Source organism: Mustela nivalis (genome assembly GCF_964662115.1).
Source record: "Mustela nivalis genome assembly, chromosome: 6".
Lineage (NCBI taxonomy): Eukaryota > Metazoa > Chordata > Mammalia > Carnivora > Mustelidae > Mustela > Mustela nivalis.
This window is the reverse complement of record NC_139025.1, coordinates 87,749,762-87,771,445: the sequence shown is the minus strand read 5'-3', so window position 1 is coordinate 87,771,445 and position 21,684 is coordinate 87,749,762. Positions and strand designations below refer to the sequence as shown.

Here is a 21,684-nt window from a genome sequence, read left to right as displayed (position 1 = left end):
GTAACTACCATTTTAATCTATTTTTGTAAGTTTGGCTTTTTAAAATTCCATATATAAGTGATGTCATACAGTATGTGTCTTGCTCTGCCTTGTTTCACTTAGCATAATGTGTTTGAGGTCTATTCATGTTGTTGCAAATTCCCTTCTCATGGCTGAGAAGGGAATTGTGTGTATGTATGTGTATATATACATTTTTGTTGTCCATTCATTGATGAGGTATAGACACTTGGGTTGTTTCCTTATTTTGGCTATTGTAAATAATGCTGCAGTGAACATGGGAGGGTATCTTTTTGAGTTAGTATTTTTATGTTCTTCAGCTAAATACCCAGAAGTGGAACTGCTGGATAATATGATAGCTCTGCTTTTAATATTTGAGGAACCTCCATGCTGTGTCCCATAGTGGCTGCACCAGTTTGCATTTTCACCAACAGGGCATAGGGTTTCCCTTTTCAGCACATCCTAGCAAGCACTTGCTCTCTTGTTTTCTTGATGCTAACGATTCTAACATGTGTGAGTTGATAGCTCATTGTGTTTTGATTTGCATTTCCTTGATTAGCGGTACCGAGCATTTTTTTTATATACCTGTTGGCCATTTGTATGTGTTCGTTAGAAAAATGTCTCTTTACTCTTCTGTCCATTTGTTGCCATTAAGTTGTATGAATTCTTTACATAATTTGGTTATAACCCTTAATCCGGTTTAGGGTTTGCAAAAATCTTCTCCCATTCTGTATATTTCTTTTTTGTTGTGTTAATTCTTTTGCTGTGCAAAAACTTTTAAGTTTGATTTAGTCTCTTGGTTGAAGAGACTATTCGTTCCACCTTGGGTGCCCTTGGTACCCTTATATTATCTCACTGTATAAGCAAGGTGTGATTCTGTACTCTCTATTCTTCCTTTGGCCTTTGTGTTAGTTTTTGTCTGAGTACTGTACTGATTTTATTACCATAGCTTTGAGTATACTTTGAAATCAGGAAGTCTGATCTTTACCTGTGTTCTTTTGTGGTTCCACACAGATTTTAGGGTTGCTTTTTTCCTATTTCTATAAAGGAATGCCATTGGTATTTTAATAGAGATTGTATTAAATCTGTAGATGGCCTTGGGAAGTATGGACATTTTAACAGTTCTTTGGGTCATGAACATGAGATATCTTTTCATTTGTTTCTTTCACTTCTTTGGTCAAATATATTCCCAGTATTTCATTGCTTTTGGTGCTATTGTGAATAGGATTGTTCTATTTCTTTTTGAGATATTTCATCCTTAGTGTGTAGAAATGCAGCTGATTTCTGTATGTTGATTTGGTAGCCTGCAGCTATACCTAAATTTTTGATTGGTTCAAACAGTGTTTTGGTTGTTTTGGCAATTTTATATATGCAGACTCATCATCTGTAGATACTTACACTTCTTTCCTGATTTGGATGCTGTTTCTTTGTCTTGCTTAATCACTCTAGCTAAGATTTCTAGTAATGTGTTGAGTAAGAGTGATGAGAGTAAGCCTCCTTAAGTCTAGTTTCTGATCTTGAGAAAAAGTTTTAACTTTTTTCCCACTAAGTATATTATTAGCTATGGGTTTGTCGTTTCGGGCCCTTATAATGTGGAAGTATGTTCCTTCTATATCCAATGTTTTTTTGTTCTTTTATTTTGAAAGGGTGTTGTATTTGGGGCACCTGGGTGGCTCAGTGGGTTAAGCCTCTGCCTTAGGCTCAGGTCATGATCTCAGGGTCCTGGGATCGAGCCCCGCATCGGGCTCTCTGCTTGGCAGGGAGTCTGCTTCCCTTCCTCTCTCTTTCTGCCTGCCTCTCCGCCCTTGTGATCTCTCTGTCAAATAAATAAAATCTTTAAAAAAAAAAAAGGTGTTGTATTTTGTCAAATACCTTTACTGCCTCTATTGTGATGATCATGTGATTTTTCTTTTGTTTTACTAATGTGATGTATTACATTCATTGAGTTGTGTATATTTGTTTATGCTTGCATCCAAGGGATAAATCATACTTGGTCATGGTATATAATGAGGTTCCCTCATCATATATTGTATATCTTGGAAGTGTTCCTCCTCAATTTTTTGGAAGAGTTTGAGAAGGACTGGTGTTTATTCTTCTTTGACTGTTTGGGAGTTGCACCAGTGAAGCCCAATGTTGGTTGCATATATGTTACAACTGTTATATCTTGCTGATGTAATATGTTGATGTATCGAGCCTTTTACCATTATATAAAGACCTTGTTTGTCTCTTGTTAACATTTGTGGCTTTAAATCTGTTTGACTTAAGTGTGGCTATGCTCCATTTTCTTTGGACTTCTATTTGCATGGAATATCCTCTTCTATCCCTTTACTTTGAGCCAGTGTGTGTCTTGAGAGTCAAAATGAGTTTCCTGTGGCAGCACAGAATTGGTCTTTTTTTAATCCATCCAGCCGCTCTGTGCCTTTTGACTGGTGAAACCAATCCTTTTTTTTTTTTTTTTTAGCATGATTACTGTTATGTAAGGACACACCACTGCCATCTTATTCATCTTACTTGCCTTCTGGTTGTTTTATATCTCCTTTTTCCCTCTGTTTCTGCTTACCCTTCTAAAGTGTGATTTTCCATAGTGAGTTGAGTCTCCTAAAAATTTTTACTTCAATTTAACTAACATATATTGTATTATTAGTTTTAGAAGTCGAATTTAGTGATTCATCAGTTGCATACAAGACCCAGTGCTCCTTACATCCAATACTCTCAAGGCCCATCACTCACTCACTTCAACCCTCCTCGCCTCCAACAACTGTCCGTTTGTCTCCTATAGTTAAGGGTCTCTAATGGTTTGTCTCCCTCTCTGTTTTCCTTAAATTCCACGTAGGAGTGAAATCATATGGTATTTGTCTTTTTCTGACTGACTTTGCTTAGCGTAGTATCTTCTAGTGCCATCTACTTCATTGCAAATGGCAAGATTTCATTCTTTTTGCTTTGTGATTATCATGCGGCTTACATGTAAAACATCTCATAATTAAAATAGTCCTTTTTATCTTGAAACTTTATAGGTGACCAAAGATAAAGTGCTGTCTCCACTCTTTTATTCCTTCCCATATATATATATATATATTTATTTACATTATATTTATTTATATTATTATTATAAATATTATTCATTCCCATATATATAATATTTATATATATAAATATATATATATTTAAAGATTTTATTCATTTGACAGATATCACAAGTAGGCAGAGAGGCAGGCGGGAGGGGGGGGAGGCTCCCTGCTGAGCAGAGAGCCCGATGCGGGGCTCTATCCCAGGACCCTGGGATCATGACCTGAGCTGAAGGCAGAGGCTTTAACCCACTGAGCCACCCAGGCGCCCCCCCCTTTTATATTTTTGACATTATAATTTATCTTTTTATGCTGTGAATTCATTGAGAAATTATAGTAGCTATAATTATTTATTAGAGAGAGAGAGAGAGCAAGCACAGGCAGACAGAGTGGCAGGCAGAGGCAGAGGGCGAAGCAGGCTCCCTGCCGAGCAAAGAGCCCGATGTGGGACTCGATCCCAGGACGCTGGGATCATGACCCGAGCCGAAGGCAGCCGCTTAACCAACTGAGCCACCCAGGCGTCCCTATAGTTACCTTTTAATGTTCCTTTCCTAAGGCCTTTCTCCTACAATTAAGAGGTTGAACACCTCATTCTAATATAGCTAGCTTTCTGATTCTGCTTGTTTCTTATCATTGCTGGTGTACTGTGTACTTTCATTAGCTTTTATGTCACTATTTAGCATGTTTTCATTTCAGCTTGAAGAACTACTTTCAGCATTTCATGCAAGGCAGGTCTAGCAGTGGTGAGCGCTTTCAGTTTTTGTCTGAGAAAGCCTTTATTTCACATTCATATCTGAAAGGTGACTATTGGATGACGTACTCTGAGCTGACAGTTTTAATACTTTGTCATTTCACTCTCTCATGGCCTATAGAATTTCTGCTGAGAAACCTGCTGAGAGTTAATGGGGTTCCTTCATAGTTTTCCTTTTTTTCCTCAATTTTTAAGATCCTTTCTCATTGGCTTTTGACAATTGCATTATAATCGGGTGGCACCTGGGTGGCTCAGTCAGTTGAGCATCTGCTTTCAGCTCAGATCATGATCCCAGGGTCCCTGGGGTTGAACCGTGCTTTGGGCTCCCTGCTCCTCAGGGAACCTGTTTCTCCCTCTGCCCTTCTGCACCATTCATGCTCTTTCTCGTTCTTTCGCTCAAATAAAATCTTAAAAAGTAACAATAACTGGGTGGTCCATTAGTTTCTTGGACTTGTGTATGCTCCAATTTCTTCTCCAGGTCTGGGAAATTCTAAGCTATTATTTCTCTAAATATGCTTTCTGCTCCTTTTTCCTTCTATATTTTTTCTATCATAATGATAGTTCTTATAGGGTTTCTTCACTTTTTTAAAATCCTTTGTTTTTTTTGCCTCTTCACAGTCATTTCTAAGTTGCTAGTTCTTTCCTTGATCTGCCTTATTTCCTAAACTTTCTAGTACATTCTTTATCTCATTGAATTCTTCAGGTCTAGAATTTGGTTCTTTAAAAATTTCAGTCTTTTTGACAAAGAACTCCTTCTGTTCATTAATTTTATTCCTTAGTTCACTGAATTACCTGAGTGTTTCTTGTAGCTTGCTGAATCTCTTCATAACAGCTATTTTGAATTTATCAGTTAGACCCCAATATTCCATGCCTTTGAGTTTGGTTGCTGAAATTTTTTTCTGTGATACGTGAGTTTCCATAGTGTCCCATGAAATGTGCCTCTGCCATCGTATTTGAAGTAGCATATACCTCTCTAAGTTGTTTACTTTGTTACCATTCAAGAGACTGGCAGTTAAAGTTCTTTCAGTTTTCATAGGGTGGCCACATAATATAGCTAAGTTTTGGGTTTCTTTTTACCTTAGCTGGCTCTGGTGCTGCGCTTGGGAGTGTGCATTAAAAAAGCTGGTGTTTAGAGTGCTGGCGGCAGAGGTGGAGGGCTGCCCATAGCATGATAGGGGGATCCTCAAGTGGGGGTACTCCCAGAGGTCCATGGGCAAACCTGAAACCCCAAGGTGGGGGGGCAGTGGGGAGAGGAGGGATGTGTTCCTTTTGCCTTTTGTTATTCTTGTATCTGTTTCTTTCCCTTCCTTCCCCCCATTCCTGGATGTCCCTCCTTAGAAACCTGAGTGCTGCTGGAGAGAAATGGGTCCCTCCAGCTATAGCCTGTGCTGTCAGGGGGGCAGTCACTCACCACTTTTGCTTTCCCTGTCCTCTGTGAGGGAGGAAGCCAGTGCATTGCAGTGTCATCCTGGGGAGGGAGGCTGAGTCCTAAGATTCTCCTCGGCGTCTGCCCCCGAACTCTACGTGGTCTGGCTCCACTCCCATGGTGCCCCAGCTGGTGGGACCTCCCAAGCTTGTGTATCTTTCCAGCATGTCTGACCTGGTTTACACTTTCCAGGGTTGCTCTTGCCTGATCATGACAAGATAGGGTGGAGCAGGCTCCCCCCTCGTTTCTGGGCACAGGCAGGTATAGATCCCCTGGGTGTTCCATGAGGTCACTTTTTTTGGTTATGAATAACCAGTTTGTTGTAAATAAAAGGGGAGAGTAGAAAGATACAACTCCCCTTGCCATGATGATGTCTCCAGTCTATGAATCTGGTTTCTTACGTTATACCATATTGATTACTCCCTCCCTGCAGTGGTAAGCAGTTTCTGGGTAATAAGAGTTGTTTCTTAATGGAAATTATCTGGATTGCTATGTGCTAGGTAAATGCGTTCCATAATAACAGAGTAATTATTCAAGATCTGGGGCAAACCATAGAGAGCATGGACTCCTGGCCTTGTATTTTACAGAGGACTAAGCCAGGCACAGTATCTCTGAGATTAGAATCACAAATCTGTGTCCCCAAGATGAGTTCTTATAAGTTGCCTTTGGCAGTTTCTACACCTGAAGAGAAAGGGCTTTGTGTAATCCACATTTTGTCACCTTCTGATTGACTTATTAAAGCAGGTCTTAAAAAAAAAAAAAACAAAAAAAAACAACAAAAAAAAACCACTCTGAGCCAGAGAATACCTTTCATCAAGAAAATTTGTTCTTTTTTCCTATATTCCTCCTACTATTATGTTCTTTGTTCCAGGCACCAAACCAAGAGTTTCACATGTATTATCTCACTTGTTTCTTCAACTATTTCTGTATTTCAGTTTCTAGGAGTCTGACGGGGAAGGTACAACACTAAGAAGAACGCAGGGAATTCTGAGGCCATTTTGGACAATTTCACTATGTAGTATGTTGAATTATTTAACGAATCCTAGCTAGATGGTTGTTGGTTTTCTGTTTGTACTGCTAACACATTGCTAACCTTGACATTTTAGAAAAATCTATGATGAAGTGGAGCTGAGCTTCCCTATCATTGGTAGGAAACCATCTGAGCCAGGACTCACCAAGAGCCCTGTACGCCAAACAAAAAGTACATTAGTAATTTTCCCTACAGAATTATTTGGGCAACTGCCTATTGTCCCCTTTCCTGTCCTCCTCTTTCATTATGCCCTTTTCTCTAACCTTGGAACCATATTCCCAAATTTGTGTTCTTCTTTTCTTGATAAACTTTTTTATAATGCCTTTACGGGGCCCCTTATAATTAGGACATTGTAAGCTGCACAGAAGAAAAAGCAGCTTCTATAATTGTTTATAGATTATATACAGCTGTTTATATGCACTTGCCAGATACGGTCTAATGCATATAGAAGATTTGCACATTCTTCGATGTGTTTGAGTTTCATTTAGAAAAAAGGGTGTGGTGTCAGCACCGTAAAGCTGATCAGTAGAAACTAGTTTATTCCTCAAAGCATCTACTTTGAACAGACTGCGTCCCAGCACCAACACTTTGAAAGGGCAGTAGGGAGCCTGGTATATCTTGTTCTACTCATTTAATGTGAGACATGGCCTCCACTGGTTTGAAAGAAAGCCAGAAGCCTTTCTTTCCTTTTTTGGTCTTATTAACCAACCTGGTTGGAATTTTTAGCTTACATATTCTTCCCTGGTTTAACCCCATTTCTCTGAGTCTAAAAGAAAAGAAAAGGAAGGTACCTGTTCCAGCTCTTGGTAGGTTGGAGGTCTGAGATGACGGAGATCCTCCTTTGACTTTATGAGGGATTCTTTGTTTTCCCACTTGACGAAAGCCCGCTTTCTGATCAAGACGGGGCTGGGGCATGGAGATGTGGGACTTGGAAGCACATAGAGAGTATCCTGGGCTGTCTTCCTTGGAGAGGACAGCCTAAAGGAACTGGAGGGGGCCTCAGTGCCAAGCCAAGGCAGTGATTCTGTCTGGGTGGCCTTGTGGGCAACAGTTCTCTTTAGCCGAACAGAAATCTTCTGTGAGGACACTCCCATGAGCATGATGGTCCGATCTTTATTTTCCTCACTGTGTTCCACAGTCTCCCCATTAGGGAATGTGAAAGGTCCTTCCTCAGGAGCTGTAGAAAGATACATGACGTATTAGTACTCTATCTCAGAAAAGCAGACTCAGGATTGACCTGTTACTTTCAACTGAGACCCTTTTTGTTGCTATAGGAGTTCCATGGGTCCAAAGTGGATTCCTTTTCAGGCACCCTCTTCAGGGAGTGAAGGGGCCTGAAGTCCAGGGGCTTTTGTTGGTGAAGCCACAGCCACTGGTGCCAGGCTACATCTACCTTGAGGACAGGACATTTTTCTATATGCACAAAGGTTGCCTAGAAGATTTTGGTTTCTGTAGATTAGCTGAAGTGAGGCCCTGCTTCAGTGCTCTAGAGAGAAATGGTCCATGCAGGTTTGCTGTGGACATTGGAATGTGGTAGCTCTCAGCATTCAAATTTTGGTCCTCATGCAGGTGGCCTCCAGGAGCTGGTACGAATTTTCTTTGGGATCTATTTGTACAGTCGACGTGGCTTAACTGTGAGAGTTAAAGTTCCAGCTTTGTGGAAATATGTCTTAAAATGTATTACCCTTAGTATGATACTAATTGGTAAAAGGAGAGAGAATCATTCTGGTTTTCTTCTTTCAACCAGCACCCTTGCCCAGGACCCAGCCTGAATATTGACCATTAGGAATAATTTCTTAGAAAAGTAAAGAGTGGATATATTTGAGATGATTGGTAGGCTATAAGGTAGACTATTGATCATCTAAATTTATTGTTTTACGAAGACTCAACAGTAATTCTGGGCTGTTTGGAACACATTTATAAATAGGTTTTAGATTCTGTTTAGCCTTTTTCATTTAATGAGGATAAAAAGGTTACCTTCCAGGATTGGGGAAAATGAAACAAAGTGTTTTTTTAAGAAACATGCATTTCTATTAAAATGTTACATATTTTTCATTACTAAACTTTATAGCCAAGATACTGGATTGGTGTAATCAAAATGGCTTCTGGACAACAAAAAGTTGTCCAAATGACAGTTATAATTTAAACCAGTAGTTCTAATACTAGAAACCTTATAAGGATCGTACTTAATTTTTCCACAGGGGAACATAAATTGACTTGAAGTATTTACCCAAATAAAGCTCAAAATTGTAATTATACTGTTTCAAGTATCAGAATATTTAAATTATTTACCCTAAAATAACAACCCTATACTTTTGGGGAGTGTTAGGGTGATTTTTTTCTTTTTTTTTAATTTCCCATTTTACAACCTGACCTTTGTGCTGCTGCCACATTTGTATTTTATGTGACAGAACTGTGGTCCCCAAAAGTGATATGTAATTCTTGAAATGTATCTGCAGTGGTTTTTACTAAGAGGGAGAAGAACAGAGGTAATCTTTGCTCCCCGAAAACTTTATCCTTTCCACTTCATTTTCCAAGATAAGTGTTCTCTGTGCCTACTTACCATGGAGCAGGTCTTTGGCTCCCAGTGGGTAAAGGTTAGATGTTGGCCCTCCACCAGGGCTGTTCTCTGTGGGGGCTGCTGGGTTCTTGGCTCGCTTCTTGCACTCAAACACCACCAGATCTTTGCATTGTTTGTGGCAGTTCATCCCGCAGTCTGTGGACAAGACATTCTGGTCAGGAAGTCTTTCGCTTTCTTCTCCAGACTCTCAAAACCATGTTTGTGAAGTGCTGTCCTGTCACACACGCCTGTCCTAGTCTGGAGTTGCCACCTCCTATTCCTTATGCACCTAGTAGTCTTCTCATCGTGAGTCTCAGAATCAGAAGCAGCACCCACTATCTTGGAGAGAAGTGGTTTCTTAGTCATCCTACATACACTGCCTACTTTACAGAGACCCCCTGGAGGCTCGTAGCTCTTACTCTTTCTTCCTCGCCATAAAAATCTCCTCTCCTTCACTCCTGAATTTTTCTAGTTATAAGGAAGGACAGTTAGGTCCAGAGGAATCTACTGATAAGAGAAAAGCTGAGGGGCACCTGGGTGGCTCAGTGGGTTAAATAAAGCCTCTGCCTTCGGCTCAGATCATGGTCCCAGGGTCCTGGGATCGAGCCCTGCATTGGGTTCCCTGCTCGGCGGGAAGCCTGCTTCCCACCCTCTCTGTCTGTCTCTCTGCCTGCTTGTAATCGCCCTCTTTCTGTCAAATAAATAAATGAAATCTTAAAAAAGAGAGAGAGAGAAAAGCTGACGAGGGCCTTTGGTAAATAACTTCTTTTCCCAAAGTGCCTTTCTTTGGAGACCCACCATCCCTGTTTCCAGGACAGCCCACACAGAGAGAGGACCGTGCAAGGGTCGGGGAGCTTCATAACTGGTCGCTCAGCCATTCCTCTTCTCTGTGGTGGCAGTCACTTTCAGTGGGTGCTCTAGGGAAACCAGTTCGGGAATGAGGTTGGGAGCTGTGCTAAGAAGTTGTGGATTCAGTGGACAACTCCTCTGGTAAAAAATGCTTTATTAGGAGAGCCTCTGAGACCAGGGAAAACAACACAGTAGACAAAGCTGAGCCTTACCTTTACATCGATATCCTTGTTTGATCACTCCCCAGAGCTATGAGACAGACAAGATACGGTTAGAGTGTACCGGCGACCATTCATCTGTCCAGTATGAGGCTACACAGTGGCATCCATTCTTTATTTTCCCTCATTGTGTTCTCTTCCTCAGGTGGGAAGGAAATCTCCTTTATCTTCCCCATCTTAACTCTCCTGACCTTAAATTGCAAATAGGAAGAGTTTGTGCTGATCAAAGTAAAAAATTCTCAAGAACTCACTAGCATGGACTTAAGAGGCCTTCCTGAGGCCTGAAGTAGATGAGTCAAAGAACTAACCACTTTCTCAGGACTCCAAACCAAGAACAAGCATGCAGAATCCTGGAGTCATGGACTGGGAGAGCCAGGGTGGGAGGTCAGAGAGGAGGAGAGCCACATGACTTCTTAAAGCAGTTCCTTTTGAAGGGGAGTGGGCAGGGATGTCTCATACTTCTTTTCTCTTACAATACCAACAGCATATGACTATAGTTACTTTAAAAAATATATCTGCAGTTCAACATTTCTTACCATTTGTCCCAGGCCTGTGGACCAAAGGAAGAAATCAGTTTGGGAGAAATGGTAGAGGAGTTCAAGTAAAAGCCATGCATTTGAGAATGAGCTTATTCCAGGTGTTTGCTTAGGCTCTAAGCTGGGATGGTTGATAGTTGATAAGGGTGGTAAGGTCTCTGCCTGGCTTAATCATTTAAATTGTCTCATACCCCCCCCCCCCCCCAAGTTCAGCCTCAAGCATTCAAACAACTACTTACAAATCCAGCACAGTTGTCACAGAAAGTAGGTTTCAGGTAGGTGGTCTCTTGAAAGTTGTGAGGAAAGCCCAGGCCCAGTTTGGAATAGATTGAGCTGGCCCTCATGAAGTAGGCTGTGATTTCTTCTCTGCTGATGAGGCCTTCCCTGCCAGCAAGGGACAGACAAGGTGTAAGTGGGGTCTGGGGTAATGAGAGTGGCTTCTAGCCTTAGAAACTCATCTCTGTTTTTACCCTTCTTTGGTAGGTATAGTACATAGTACTGGGGATGGTCTCCATGAGCCCTGCTTTTCCGTAGGTATGCGTAGATAGCATGTCATTAGGAGATAAGATGGCAAGAGTCATTTCTACAGAGGTAGAGTAAGTTTTCCTAGCCAATTTGAACACTCAAAAAAGACATGGAAACTGTAAGGGAGAGAAGTGCCTTATGCTGTGGTTTCTGACTTTAGACCGTACCTGACACATAACTGGAGCCCACCAGCCATCCTTTGATCTTTTTTTTTTTTTTTTTAAGATTTTATTTATTTATTTGACAGAGAGAGATTACAAGTAGGCAGAGAGGCAGGCAGAGAGAGAGGAGGAAGCAGGCTCCCTGCCGAGCAGAGAGCCTGATGCGGGACTCCATCCCAGGACCCTGAGATCATGACCTGAGCCGAAGGCAGCGGCTTAACCCACTGAGCCACCCAGGCGCCCCCATCCTTTGATCTTACACAGAGATCCAATATAGAGCTTGTGTAACCTTCCGAAAAGTAATGGGCACAGTATTAAATAATTGTTTCTCTTAAATCTGTGGATCAAGCAAGAAGGAACACTAAAGGTTTTCTTAATTTATAGTTGACTATTCCTTAACTGACAGGTTTTTGAAACCTTCAATTCTGACACATTTAAAACACTTTTATTTTTCATGGTCTGTGGTGGTCCGAACCAACACCAGATAGCCATTCGTGTGGTGCTCGCTCCTCAGCACCAGGAGCCTCCTGTTCCCGTTCACAAACGCTCACCTATCTTTGTCCATCACACAGAAGGAAAAGGGAAAACTGGCAGCAATCTTTTCAAACTCTTCCTGAGAAATATATCCATCCTGGTCATGATCATAGTTCTTGAAGACGGACTGTGGGGAAAAAAGGAGTTTCTTTGGTGATTACCAAAGCAAAACCATTCATTTCTCTCTGGGGCTGGAATATCTGACAAAAGCCTCTCCTCAGCCTGAATGAGAGAACGAGGAGACGTGATCCCAAAACTGCAGAGAAGCACTGGGGCACGTGGCAGGTCTGCCCTGGTCCCGTGTCTGTGGGGGCTGGGATACAGGGGCTGCTCTCCCTCTGCTCTGCCCCTCTTCCAGTGCTGCTGCCAAAAGCCCAGCGGAAGTGCTCCTTCCCCCTTAGTCCTACACTGCTCGTGGTTCTGTCACATACTGGCTCTCACTTTTCTGTTACTACCAAGGATTGGTCCACAAGGATGAATATAGAGACCCAAAAGGATGTACTCCCTGCTCAACAGGATTAGTGAAGACAATAGAGAGGCCCCAGATTTTCAGTATGAGATTCTCCTTATTATCCTTACTCAAACCTTTTCTAATGCCTCTCTGTCTCACAAATCAACTGCCAGCCTTTAAATATATGCCCTCCTAACTAGGTCTTCAAGAGACAGCACACCTCCCCCCAACATGAGGCCCGAGTGTGTTTGCAAAATGTAACCTGTGAGCTGTCCTGCAGGCACAGTATGAGAAGCAGCTCCCCGTGCTCACTAGGAACAGGTTTCAAGTTTCCCACCTTTGTGTTTCTGCCATTGTGGGTGTGCCTCCCCTGCCCCCCATAAAGCTAAGCCAGGCTGTGCCTTGCTTTGTCTGCTGAAACATAGCTGTACTTACATCCACCATCCTCTGTACGTGTTTGCTTATGGTCTTTGGGTCCGGTTTGGGAGATACTCCAGAGGCCCAGTCCACTACTACTGGTGGTTTTGAGGGTGTTAGTGGCTGAAATGAAATATTCAGAGAAATCCCCATGAGTAGAATGTAGTACAACGTACAGCTCCTTCCTTTCCCACTACCTCATGGCTGCACTACGGACAACTGCCCGCTCTGTGCAGGGCACAGGGGCAAGCTGCTGAAAGCCCACATGGAATTGAAATCTCTCAACTGTCATTGTGGCCAGTGCAAGTGTGCTTCACAGCTGACCAAGTGCCCCTCATATATATTCAAATATATATATCTATTTGACATTGAGAATTTTGAGGTAACTCAAAATTCTCCATTCCCTCTGCATTAAACCTTTTGTCAGAGCTATCAGCAAAAGTACAATGGCTCCTTTAAATTTTCTCTCTGTTCTCTACTTACTAACAGACGTAGATGAGGAGAAAAATAGCTGAAACAAAGGCAGGATGACAGAAGGAGAGGTCTAAGACCTGGACAAGCTGCGATGGAATCCATTCTTAACATGAAACTTGCCCCTATAAAAATCTTTTCCAAACATCGGAGAATGTACCCTTTCCACTGAAATACCCTCTAACGCCCTGAAAACAAACTGCCAACTATTTTCAGTGAAGAGCTTTCATTACAGTAGGAGCTAGAATGTGATTTTTCTGTGTAGAGGCAATGAAATCTGGCCACCTGAACAGAGAAATTGGATTACTTATGCACGGGTACCTCCCTGCTTGAGTACCACATGATTGGGGGCTGAGAAGCGTCGCAGGAGACTGGAGGGTGGGGTGGTGGATACCCATCCTTCGGAAAGAAGGCTGAAATTCTCACCTGCCTGGAGGAGAGGCAGGCCAGACAACCTGTAAGGGTCCTACCAGGCAGCGCCTGGACTGCGGTTTTGAGGACTCCTCTGCACAAGAGGTCAAAGGCCCCAGCAGACTGCTCTTTCTGACCCAGATGAATATAGGATGATTGGTCATTCCTAGTTGGGATGTATATGCTTATCAACAAATCAGAGAAAAGAAACAACTGATCCAGGGTACTCTATAATAAATAGGAAGAGAGGTCACTATGGCCAACAACTCTCCCTTCTCTATTTGGTAAATCACCAGCCACTCACTGGGATGTGCTTAGGGCACATGTGCGTTTACCGTTCCCATATCTGTCTTATCCCTTCAGGCAGACGACAGGCTCACTATGGTCAGGAACTACTGAATCATATGTTGAAGCTCTGTTCCTAGCACAAGGTTGGGCACGTAGTGGAAACCTAATACTTATTAAACTGGATAAATATGTTCCTTAAGATGATGGCCTCGATGAGCAGCTTGTAAAGTACGTGTTACATGCAGTAATCTTAGCATAAAAATGCACAACTCACTGGGGCTTTGTGGTTCCTTGGTTCCCGAGCATAGGAAAGCTCATAGATTTCATCTTCGGTATAGTAGAGATCTAAAGACAGCTGCAGGTCAAAGCAGAACACAGTTACTTGCTAGGATGCCGTTTGTCTGTCCCACGGCTGATGTGTTTCTTTACTCTTTTAGGCCGTTCTAATAGCTTGTTTTTACAAGTCACAAAGTTTGGGGGGGTGTAACACTACTGTAATTGGGCTAGCATTAGCTCCTTGTTAAAATGTTTTTAAATTGTGGGGAAGTATCAAGATGTCCTCTTTTAAAATATAATATCTAAGCCTTTAGAGCTTAGGCAAAAGGCTCTATCTGGTCAGATGGTCCCACCTCACTTGTTCTCTAGAGCCGGACCCAGTTTAAGTGATAACAGGTATTAAATGATATTAAAAGTTAATCAGTTTCATGTATCTTAACACCATAAAATCTAGAAGGGAGAGTTCTTAAAAATAATCTTATTCTTGGGTGCCTGGGTGGCTCAGTGGGTTAAGCCTCTGCCTTCGGCTCAGGTCATGATCTCAGGGTCCTGGGATCGAGTCTTGCATTGGGCTCTCTGCTCAGCGGGGAGCCTGTTTCCTCCCCTCTTTCCCTCTCTCTGCCTGCCTCTCTGTCTACTTGTGATCTCTCTCTCTGTCAAATAAATAAATAAATGATCCTAAAAAAATAATAATAATCTTAACCTAGAGCCTGTGGATGACTTCAAGAGGCCCAGAACTCATGTATATTTTTCTGGGAAGAATGTTAACAGTTTTCATCATGTGATTTTGTGATTCAAAAAAGTTAAGATCGGTATATCTTCACAGGTGACGTCTATGGCCAAGACCTGCCATGGTCACCTGGCCAACTGCCAAAAGGGCTAGGATGTGAACCGTGGAGCTCTTGGAATTATCCTATAAGGGCAGAAGAGGTTCTAATAATTATGCCACTCTATGAAAGTGCAGATTAAGAACTGTGTAATTTTAGAACTGAAAGAAGTTACAAGTTATCCCAGAGACTGATCTCTGATTTACAGAAAAGGTAACAGATTTAGAATTACATGCCCATAGTCACACAGCTGGTGAACTACAGAATTATGGGTCTGGAAGGGACCTCATCTGATCTCACTGTGGACCCAAAGCGCAAATCCTGGTCCCTGTACCATAAATGTTCACGTATTCTTGCCTTGAATGCCTCCTTTTTTATTTTTTCCTCACTGCCTTACTCTTTTTTAAATGAGAATATGTGTACTCCAACTCTTACAAAGCCTAGGTCCTAATTTGCTATCAGCTCCTCCTAGAGAGTTAAGGATTGCTTTTGTAGAGGGGTGTGAAACAGTTTTAGAAGTCCTAAGGGCATACTGTTCATAAGCACAGCCTCTGGAGTTCCACTACTTGGGTCTGAATCCAGGTTCTGCTGCTTAATCATGTGGGGTACCCTGACCAATTAAACCTTTGTGCCTCAGTATCCCTATCCATAAAATGGTGACCATCATAGTATCTACTTCCGAGAGTTTTTATTAACTGAGCTAGTATCTGTGAGGCTGCAGGGAGTGGTGGGTGGCACACAGCTCATCCTTAGTATCTGCCTCCTATGGGAACCTCACCGTCAGCAGGTGCACCAAGTCCTTGTTGGCCTCCAAGGGTGGGGCCACCTCTTGCAGCTGGACCAGTTCACTGATATGATTGTAAAGGGCCAGCAGCTTGTGAACGTTGACCTTCCCATCTTCCAGATAGTCGGGCATGGCTTCGTACAGAGAGATGAGATCCTTGAGGTGCACCCCCAGAATGGGAATCTTAAATTGGGTGCACTCCCCATAGGCTCGCCGGTAGTTGTCATAGTTTCTACAGGAGGACAGCAGCTCGGTCATCTCACCCAGAACCTACAAAATAGAAGACACCCAGTCACAGGTATCCACCAGGCAGCGTGTGTTGTCTGCAATACTCTCAACTCCTCCCATGATTTCACCCCATCCCGAATGGGGCAGGAGCTGATTCACCTAGAAGTTGCAGACTGTGACTCCCAAGTTAAAACTCTGGTTTCTTTCAAGTGTCAGAGTGCATATACAAACACAAGGTATGCTTTACTTGATTATACTATGTAACTGAAAGTGCAGTCTTACCATTTTATGCTAGTTTTTTAAAAATACACACCTGAGATGAAAACTAAAAAGGCACAAGAATATATAGTACATAGTAAATGTCCCTCTGATCTCTATCCCCGAGCCATGCTGTTCCCTCCCTAGTATCTTCTGCACGCTTCCAGAGACACAAGTGAAGTGTGCCGTTGGAAGTGCTGACTACTGCAGACAGGGGGGAAGCTGTGGGGTTTCAGCGGTCCACACATGCTCTGCAGGCTTTATCTCAGGGATTCTCAGATGGGCCTAAGTCAGAGGAAGCCCATGCTACTCCATTCACAGACTGAAACCCTGCACCGGAGACCTATTCCCAGCAGAGGGCATGCAGGAAGACCAGGCAGAAGGCCTAGGGAGCTCTTCCCAAGAGCCCACGCCCTGCCCCAGCCCTGAAAGGGGCACGGCTGCTCACCAGCATGAATAGGGAGCAGCCAGCTCCGGGTGCTCCACAAACATGCCTGGTTCAAGTGAGCAAGCAGTTCGCAGAACCCCAGTCCTCATGCAAGACGAACAGCTTCCTCAGATACAAAGATGGGGAGGCCAAGACTGTCCACCGATCATGTTAGAGCACAAAATAACTTCTAAATGCTGCTGGAAATTCTTGTGGCCTAACAAGTACCATTTCTCTTCAGTGACGGATTTGAGGCTTGGAGTGAGCTCCCCTCAATCACTGTGAGTGGGCAAGAGCCTCCTTCCCATTTACCTCTCAGCAAACAGTGCCCGTGAGCGTGAAGTATGGAAGGGGCTCCCAGGACGACAGACTAGCAGCAAAAATGAGATAGTTCTGCTCCCTTTGGGAGGTGAAATAAACTACTAGAGGAGAAGGAGGTTCTTGCTTTACTTCTGGCCTCACTAATGGGCTGTGCAGACTGCCCTGATGGTCAAGGAGCTTCAGACACGGAAGCACTGCTGTGGGGGCGCCACGCTGGAGAGAGCAGGCTCCATCTTGCCAGTGAGGTGACGCGAGGGCATGTTCATCTCCAGAACTGTCTCCCTCTGTCACTTCTGAGACATGGACAGTATTTTTGAAGGTTCCACTAAGTTTCACCAGAACTAGTAGGGACCTGGAAGGGGGATGGTAGGGAAGCATCCCCAGAACTCAGGATGGTGAGAGCAGGGGATGATGAATCCGAGACTTCCCAAGAGTAGGCTGAACAGCTGGGAATGACAGGACAATGGTACACAGACATGTCTCCCAAAGAAGAGCCTCTGTGCAGCACAGGAGGGCAGGTGGGGGACCTAGGGGGTTATGATTAGTAAGGGAGGGCTGGTAGGTCCTCATGTGAGATGAAAATGCTCAAAGAGCAGTTGTTAGCTAATCCATACCATACATAACTGCATTTCTATCTTCAGTGTATCTTAGTGGTTTGTATTCATAATAACAGCCCTATGTTATAAAAGACTAAAGCCTATTCTGTAAAATCTAAAGAACTGAGAAAAGTGCATAAGGCATTTAAGAGAAATATTCCTCAATAAAACACTAGTACAAAATGGCACCCGAAAAGCTCGTTTTCAACTCTGGGAAAATTCAACTGTCTGGAATGTCATTCTCCAAGAGATCTGGAGAGGTAAGTTTCTCATGTGTCACTTACATACAAACTGAACTACGGTCCACCCAACCAGTCTTTTAGGAAACCATTTTGGAACAAGTTGCGGGATCAAGGGAGTTGATATTAAAGACCATGACTCTGAATATTTGTGGGCGTACCGGAGAGAGGCACACATTTTTTCAACTGACCCAGAGGGACACGTGCAGTGACACTGAGGTCAGACTGAATTACAGTCACTCTCAGACCTGGGATATTCCCATCCTGTGGGTTTTTGCAGGGGTTTGCCTCTCCAGTATTTTGCCTAGTTAGTTAACAAAGGGTAATATGGTTTAGAAACGCCTTCTGGTTGAGAAATGCCTTCTGGTTGCCTCTTAATAAGTGTTGAGGCTGGTTCTGGGAAGGCTGCTAAGAGGGCCTGGGGGAAGGAAGCAGTGACACTGACCTTATTGATTTCATGCGGGACATGCGAACTTGTCTCCTTGAGCCTGGAGATTGAGCTGTGACAGAGTCCACCTATCACAGCCATCAGCGTATTGAAGTTCTGTAGCTGGTGGAGCTTCTGAGACACAGAAAAGCGATGAACGTAGTTAATGCACATCAGTTACACACCTCTCGGCTCTGCACTGCTAGTCTTCCTAATACTGGTCAAAGCCTAGCAGTCAGGTGTTGTCTATTTTCCCCTGTAGGCTTAACTTCAGACCGTATCTAGCAAGGTGGCACATCTCCTTCCTTTGTTGCACTAGTTCCGCGGGCCATCCTCTACATCACTGTTTCTAAGAACCACCCAGCATACTTGCTTAATGCCGATTTCTGGATCTAAGTGCAGCTATTCTGATTCCTGGTATGTGGGGCTGAACTTAGGTTAAATCCTCAGTTAATAACAGAGCAAGTGGCCCATGTACCAAACTTTGAGAAACACTGGTCTTGACCATCTAGAGGTAATAATATTCTATATTCTTCATCTCAAATAACCAGACTTTTATTTTTAAGGACAGAGACTTTGTCTTATTCTCTTATGTCATGCCAGTGCCTATGCAGGACAGTCACTGGGAGAGAGGAGCTAGAATTTCTGTTTTCCTCTCATCGGATGCTTAAACTCTGCCATGTTCATACGTTAAACGCAGCCATTCAACACAATATGGGCTCAAAGGGCTAAGACAACTGAGGTGGTCCAGACCCATTAAGACCTGGGAGACTGCCTTTGCCATGTGGGCCAGATTTGGGGAAACAATGTGGGCTGGGAAGCATCTTCTGAATATGTTAAAGGATCTAAACAGAAACTTGGGACACCTGGCTGGCTCAGTCAGAAGAGCATGTGACTCGATCTTGGGGTTGTGAGTTTGAGTCCCACATTGGGGGTAGAGATTACTTTAAATTAAAAAATAGTAAAAATATTTCTTTAAAGATCTAAAGATGTAAAGATGTAAAAGTGTATCCCAACCCCTGAGATAATCAGCATGGTCCTCACCATATTGTTCTTATGTGGGAAATAGAAATGTCACCTTATCTAAATCTGGGACAGTTTACATCATATAAATTCCACTGTGGTTTGGGAGGGGAAAGCAGCTCTAACAGACAGACTGGCTGGCGGGGGGGCGGGGTCCTTTGTCTCATAGGGGTCAAATTCTTAATCTAGTCACTGACCTGAGCCACCTGGATGAACTTGATGAAGACTTCTGCCCGGAGCTGCGGGGTGGGGCGGCTGAGAACCATCAGTTGTACCCACTGGGAGATGCCGTTACACAGGGCAATGGACCGCTCCATGGTGGGATTCTCCTTCACACAGCTATTCACGAGGTAATTCTGATAGTCGGAGAACTAGGGAAAAAGAAACCCATCAGGACTGGCCCTCTGGTCATCTGGGAGATCCGAGAGGCACAACACTTCTGCTCTGCGGACGGTTCAGTTGATGCTATGGGGCTGAGGACTTTGTGACCCCCCTCTTGCAAGTCTTCCACTTGGCTGATGAGAATGGTGGGAAGGAAATCTTTCTTATGCTACCCAAAGCATGGTTTCTCTACATCAAAAGCCATCAGGCCCAAGTGGATGTGTCCACACACTAGTTAATCCAAATACTGTATTCTCAGTCAATAATGATACTGGCCCTTCTACGGAATACAATATAGAAGAGAAATCTCAGTATAGACAGTCCCTGACTAGAATGGTTTGACTTAGGATTTTTTTTGGGGGGGGGGGATTTTTAAATTGTACAATGTTGCAAAAGCCATATGCATTCGTAAGAAACCATACTTTGAATTTTGAATCTGGATCTTTTCCCAGACTAGCCATATGCAGTGCAAAACTCGTGATGCCGGGCAGCGAGCTGTGGCTCCCAGGCAGCCATGTGATCACAAGGATAAACAACTGATATGCCTACAACCATCCTGTACTCCTATAAACTTTTTCACTTTCAGTACAGTATTAGTAAATCACAGGAGATACTCAACATTTTATTACAGATAGGCTTTTCAACAGATGATTCTGCCCAACTGTACACTAATTTTTTTTTTTAAGATTTATTTATTTGACACACAAGATCAAAGGCAGAGAGGCAGGTGGGGTGGGGTGGGAAGCAGGCTTCCCGCTGAGCAGAGAGCTCGATGTGGGTCTTGATCTGAGGACCTCGAGATCATGACCTGAGCCAAAGGCAGAGGCTTAACCCACTGAGTCACCCAGGTGCCCCTAATGTTAGTGTTCTGAGTGCACTGAAGGTGGGCTAGGCTGAGTTGTGTATGATGCTGGCAGGTTGGAAGTGTTAAAGCGTCTTCAACTTGTGATATTTTCAACCTACAATGGGTTTATGGCCCAATAAACCCATTGTACATTGAGGAATATCTATACTAGTTTGAGTTCTGCCGCTGAAGTTAAAGGGAAAAAATCTCCCCTCTCTCGCTCTTCCCCCACCCCGTGTACCCGCACCTGTTTTCTTGAAAGTGGGATCATAAATTCTGCCCTAAGTCACGGAACTGTTATAAACATAATGTCTGAACATGTGAGGTGGCACTGACAGGATAATCAACCTCAAGTGACAACAAACCTGTTTGGATTCCCTTTGACTCACCAGCTGGAGCAAAGGCCGTGTGGTTAGCTATTGTGTAGTGACCAGAGTTTTCCAACTGGACAATGACTCTGACTAGGGCTGACCACGGTCAGCTCCTGTGAAAGGGGAGCTGTCTGGGCAGGTCACTGGCTAAGCAAGGATTACAGCCACCTCATCCCTCTCCCTGATGATTCCCTGTTCAAGTGGTACAACCAAGAGGGAGGAGCCATCTGATGGGGGGGCGGGGGGCTTTTGGTGCGGTTTCTCAGTTCTTTGGAGCTCTCTGCTTCTGAACCACCCACCCCCTTTGAAATCAGACATGAGGGAGCCAGTGATTGCTGCTGGGTGGAAAAATATGAGCAAAAATGACTCAAGAAGGACACGTAAGCAATCTTCCTGGTTCCGGGGGAAAGCTCCCATGACTTTCTCCAGTGAATACATGGATATACCCCTCCCACTGTAAATAAAACATCAAAACCACTTCGTTTTTAGAATCAGTACTATAATACGGCCTGTAATTAACAGAAAATATAAAATGTCACTCTGTTCACAGCAGACAGAAATTTCCCTCCAACTACACTGAAGGAACATATTTGGGGAAACTGTTTAGAACCGTGTAGGAAAATGAAAAAATCCCCCACCCACCCACCCAAATCCTCTCCTAGGAGGGGATGATGCCGTCCAGAAGAAAGTTCAAATGGACGTTTTCATTGGCAAATGGAGCACGGCCTCCACGGGGGGGGGGGGGGGGGGGGGGGGGGGGGGCTAGTCCTAGTGCCTAGTCCTAGTGCTCCGGGATCCTCACTCCCGCTTTTGCGGAGCTGAGCCTCCTGGAGGCTGCAGGAGCCGCCCTGCCTGCTGGGACCCCACATGGCTCACACCGCTGTGTGCTCAAGGGCTCTGTTCAGTGTCCTACCCTGTGACGGGAGCAGCACTGCCAGATGGAAACTCCCCGGGTGGAGCTTCCTAATAGGGGCCTGTGGTTTTGTTTGGGA

General features: G+C 43.7%; 1 protein-coding gene across 1 annotated transcript in view; it reads right to left on the bottom strand.

Moving 5' to 3' along the window:
- Positions 1-21,684, bottom strand: part of RASGRP1 (RAS guanyl releasing protein 1) — an 82,281-nt gene that overhangs the window by 3,526 nt on the left and 57,071 nt on the right. The window contains exons 7-16 of the mRNA XM_082735613.1: positions 19,294-19,467; positions 18,092-18,208; positions 15,572-15,847; positions 13,965-14,045; positions 12,539-12,643; positions 11,670-11,779; positions 10,672-10,816; positions 9,891-9,927; positions 8,833-8,985; positions 7,061-7,446 (exon numbers count right to left, since the gene is read on the bottom strand). Of these exons, the coding sequence (XP_082591739.1) occupies positions 7,061-7,446; positions 8,833-8,985; positions 9,891-9,927; positions 10,672-10,816; positions 11,670-11,779; positions 12,539-12,643; positions 13,965-14,045; positions 15,572-15,847; positions 18,092-18,208; positions 19,294-19,467 (1,584 nt within the window). The remainder of the gene's footprint in view (positions 1-7,060; positions 7,447-8,832; positions 8,986-9,890; positions 9,928-10,671; positions 10,817-11,669; positions 11,780-12,538; positions 12,644-13,964; positions 14,046-15,571; positions 15,848-18,091; positions 18,209-19,293; positions 19,468-21,684) is intronic.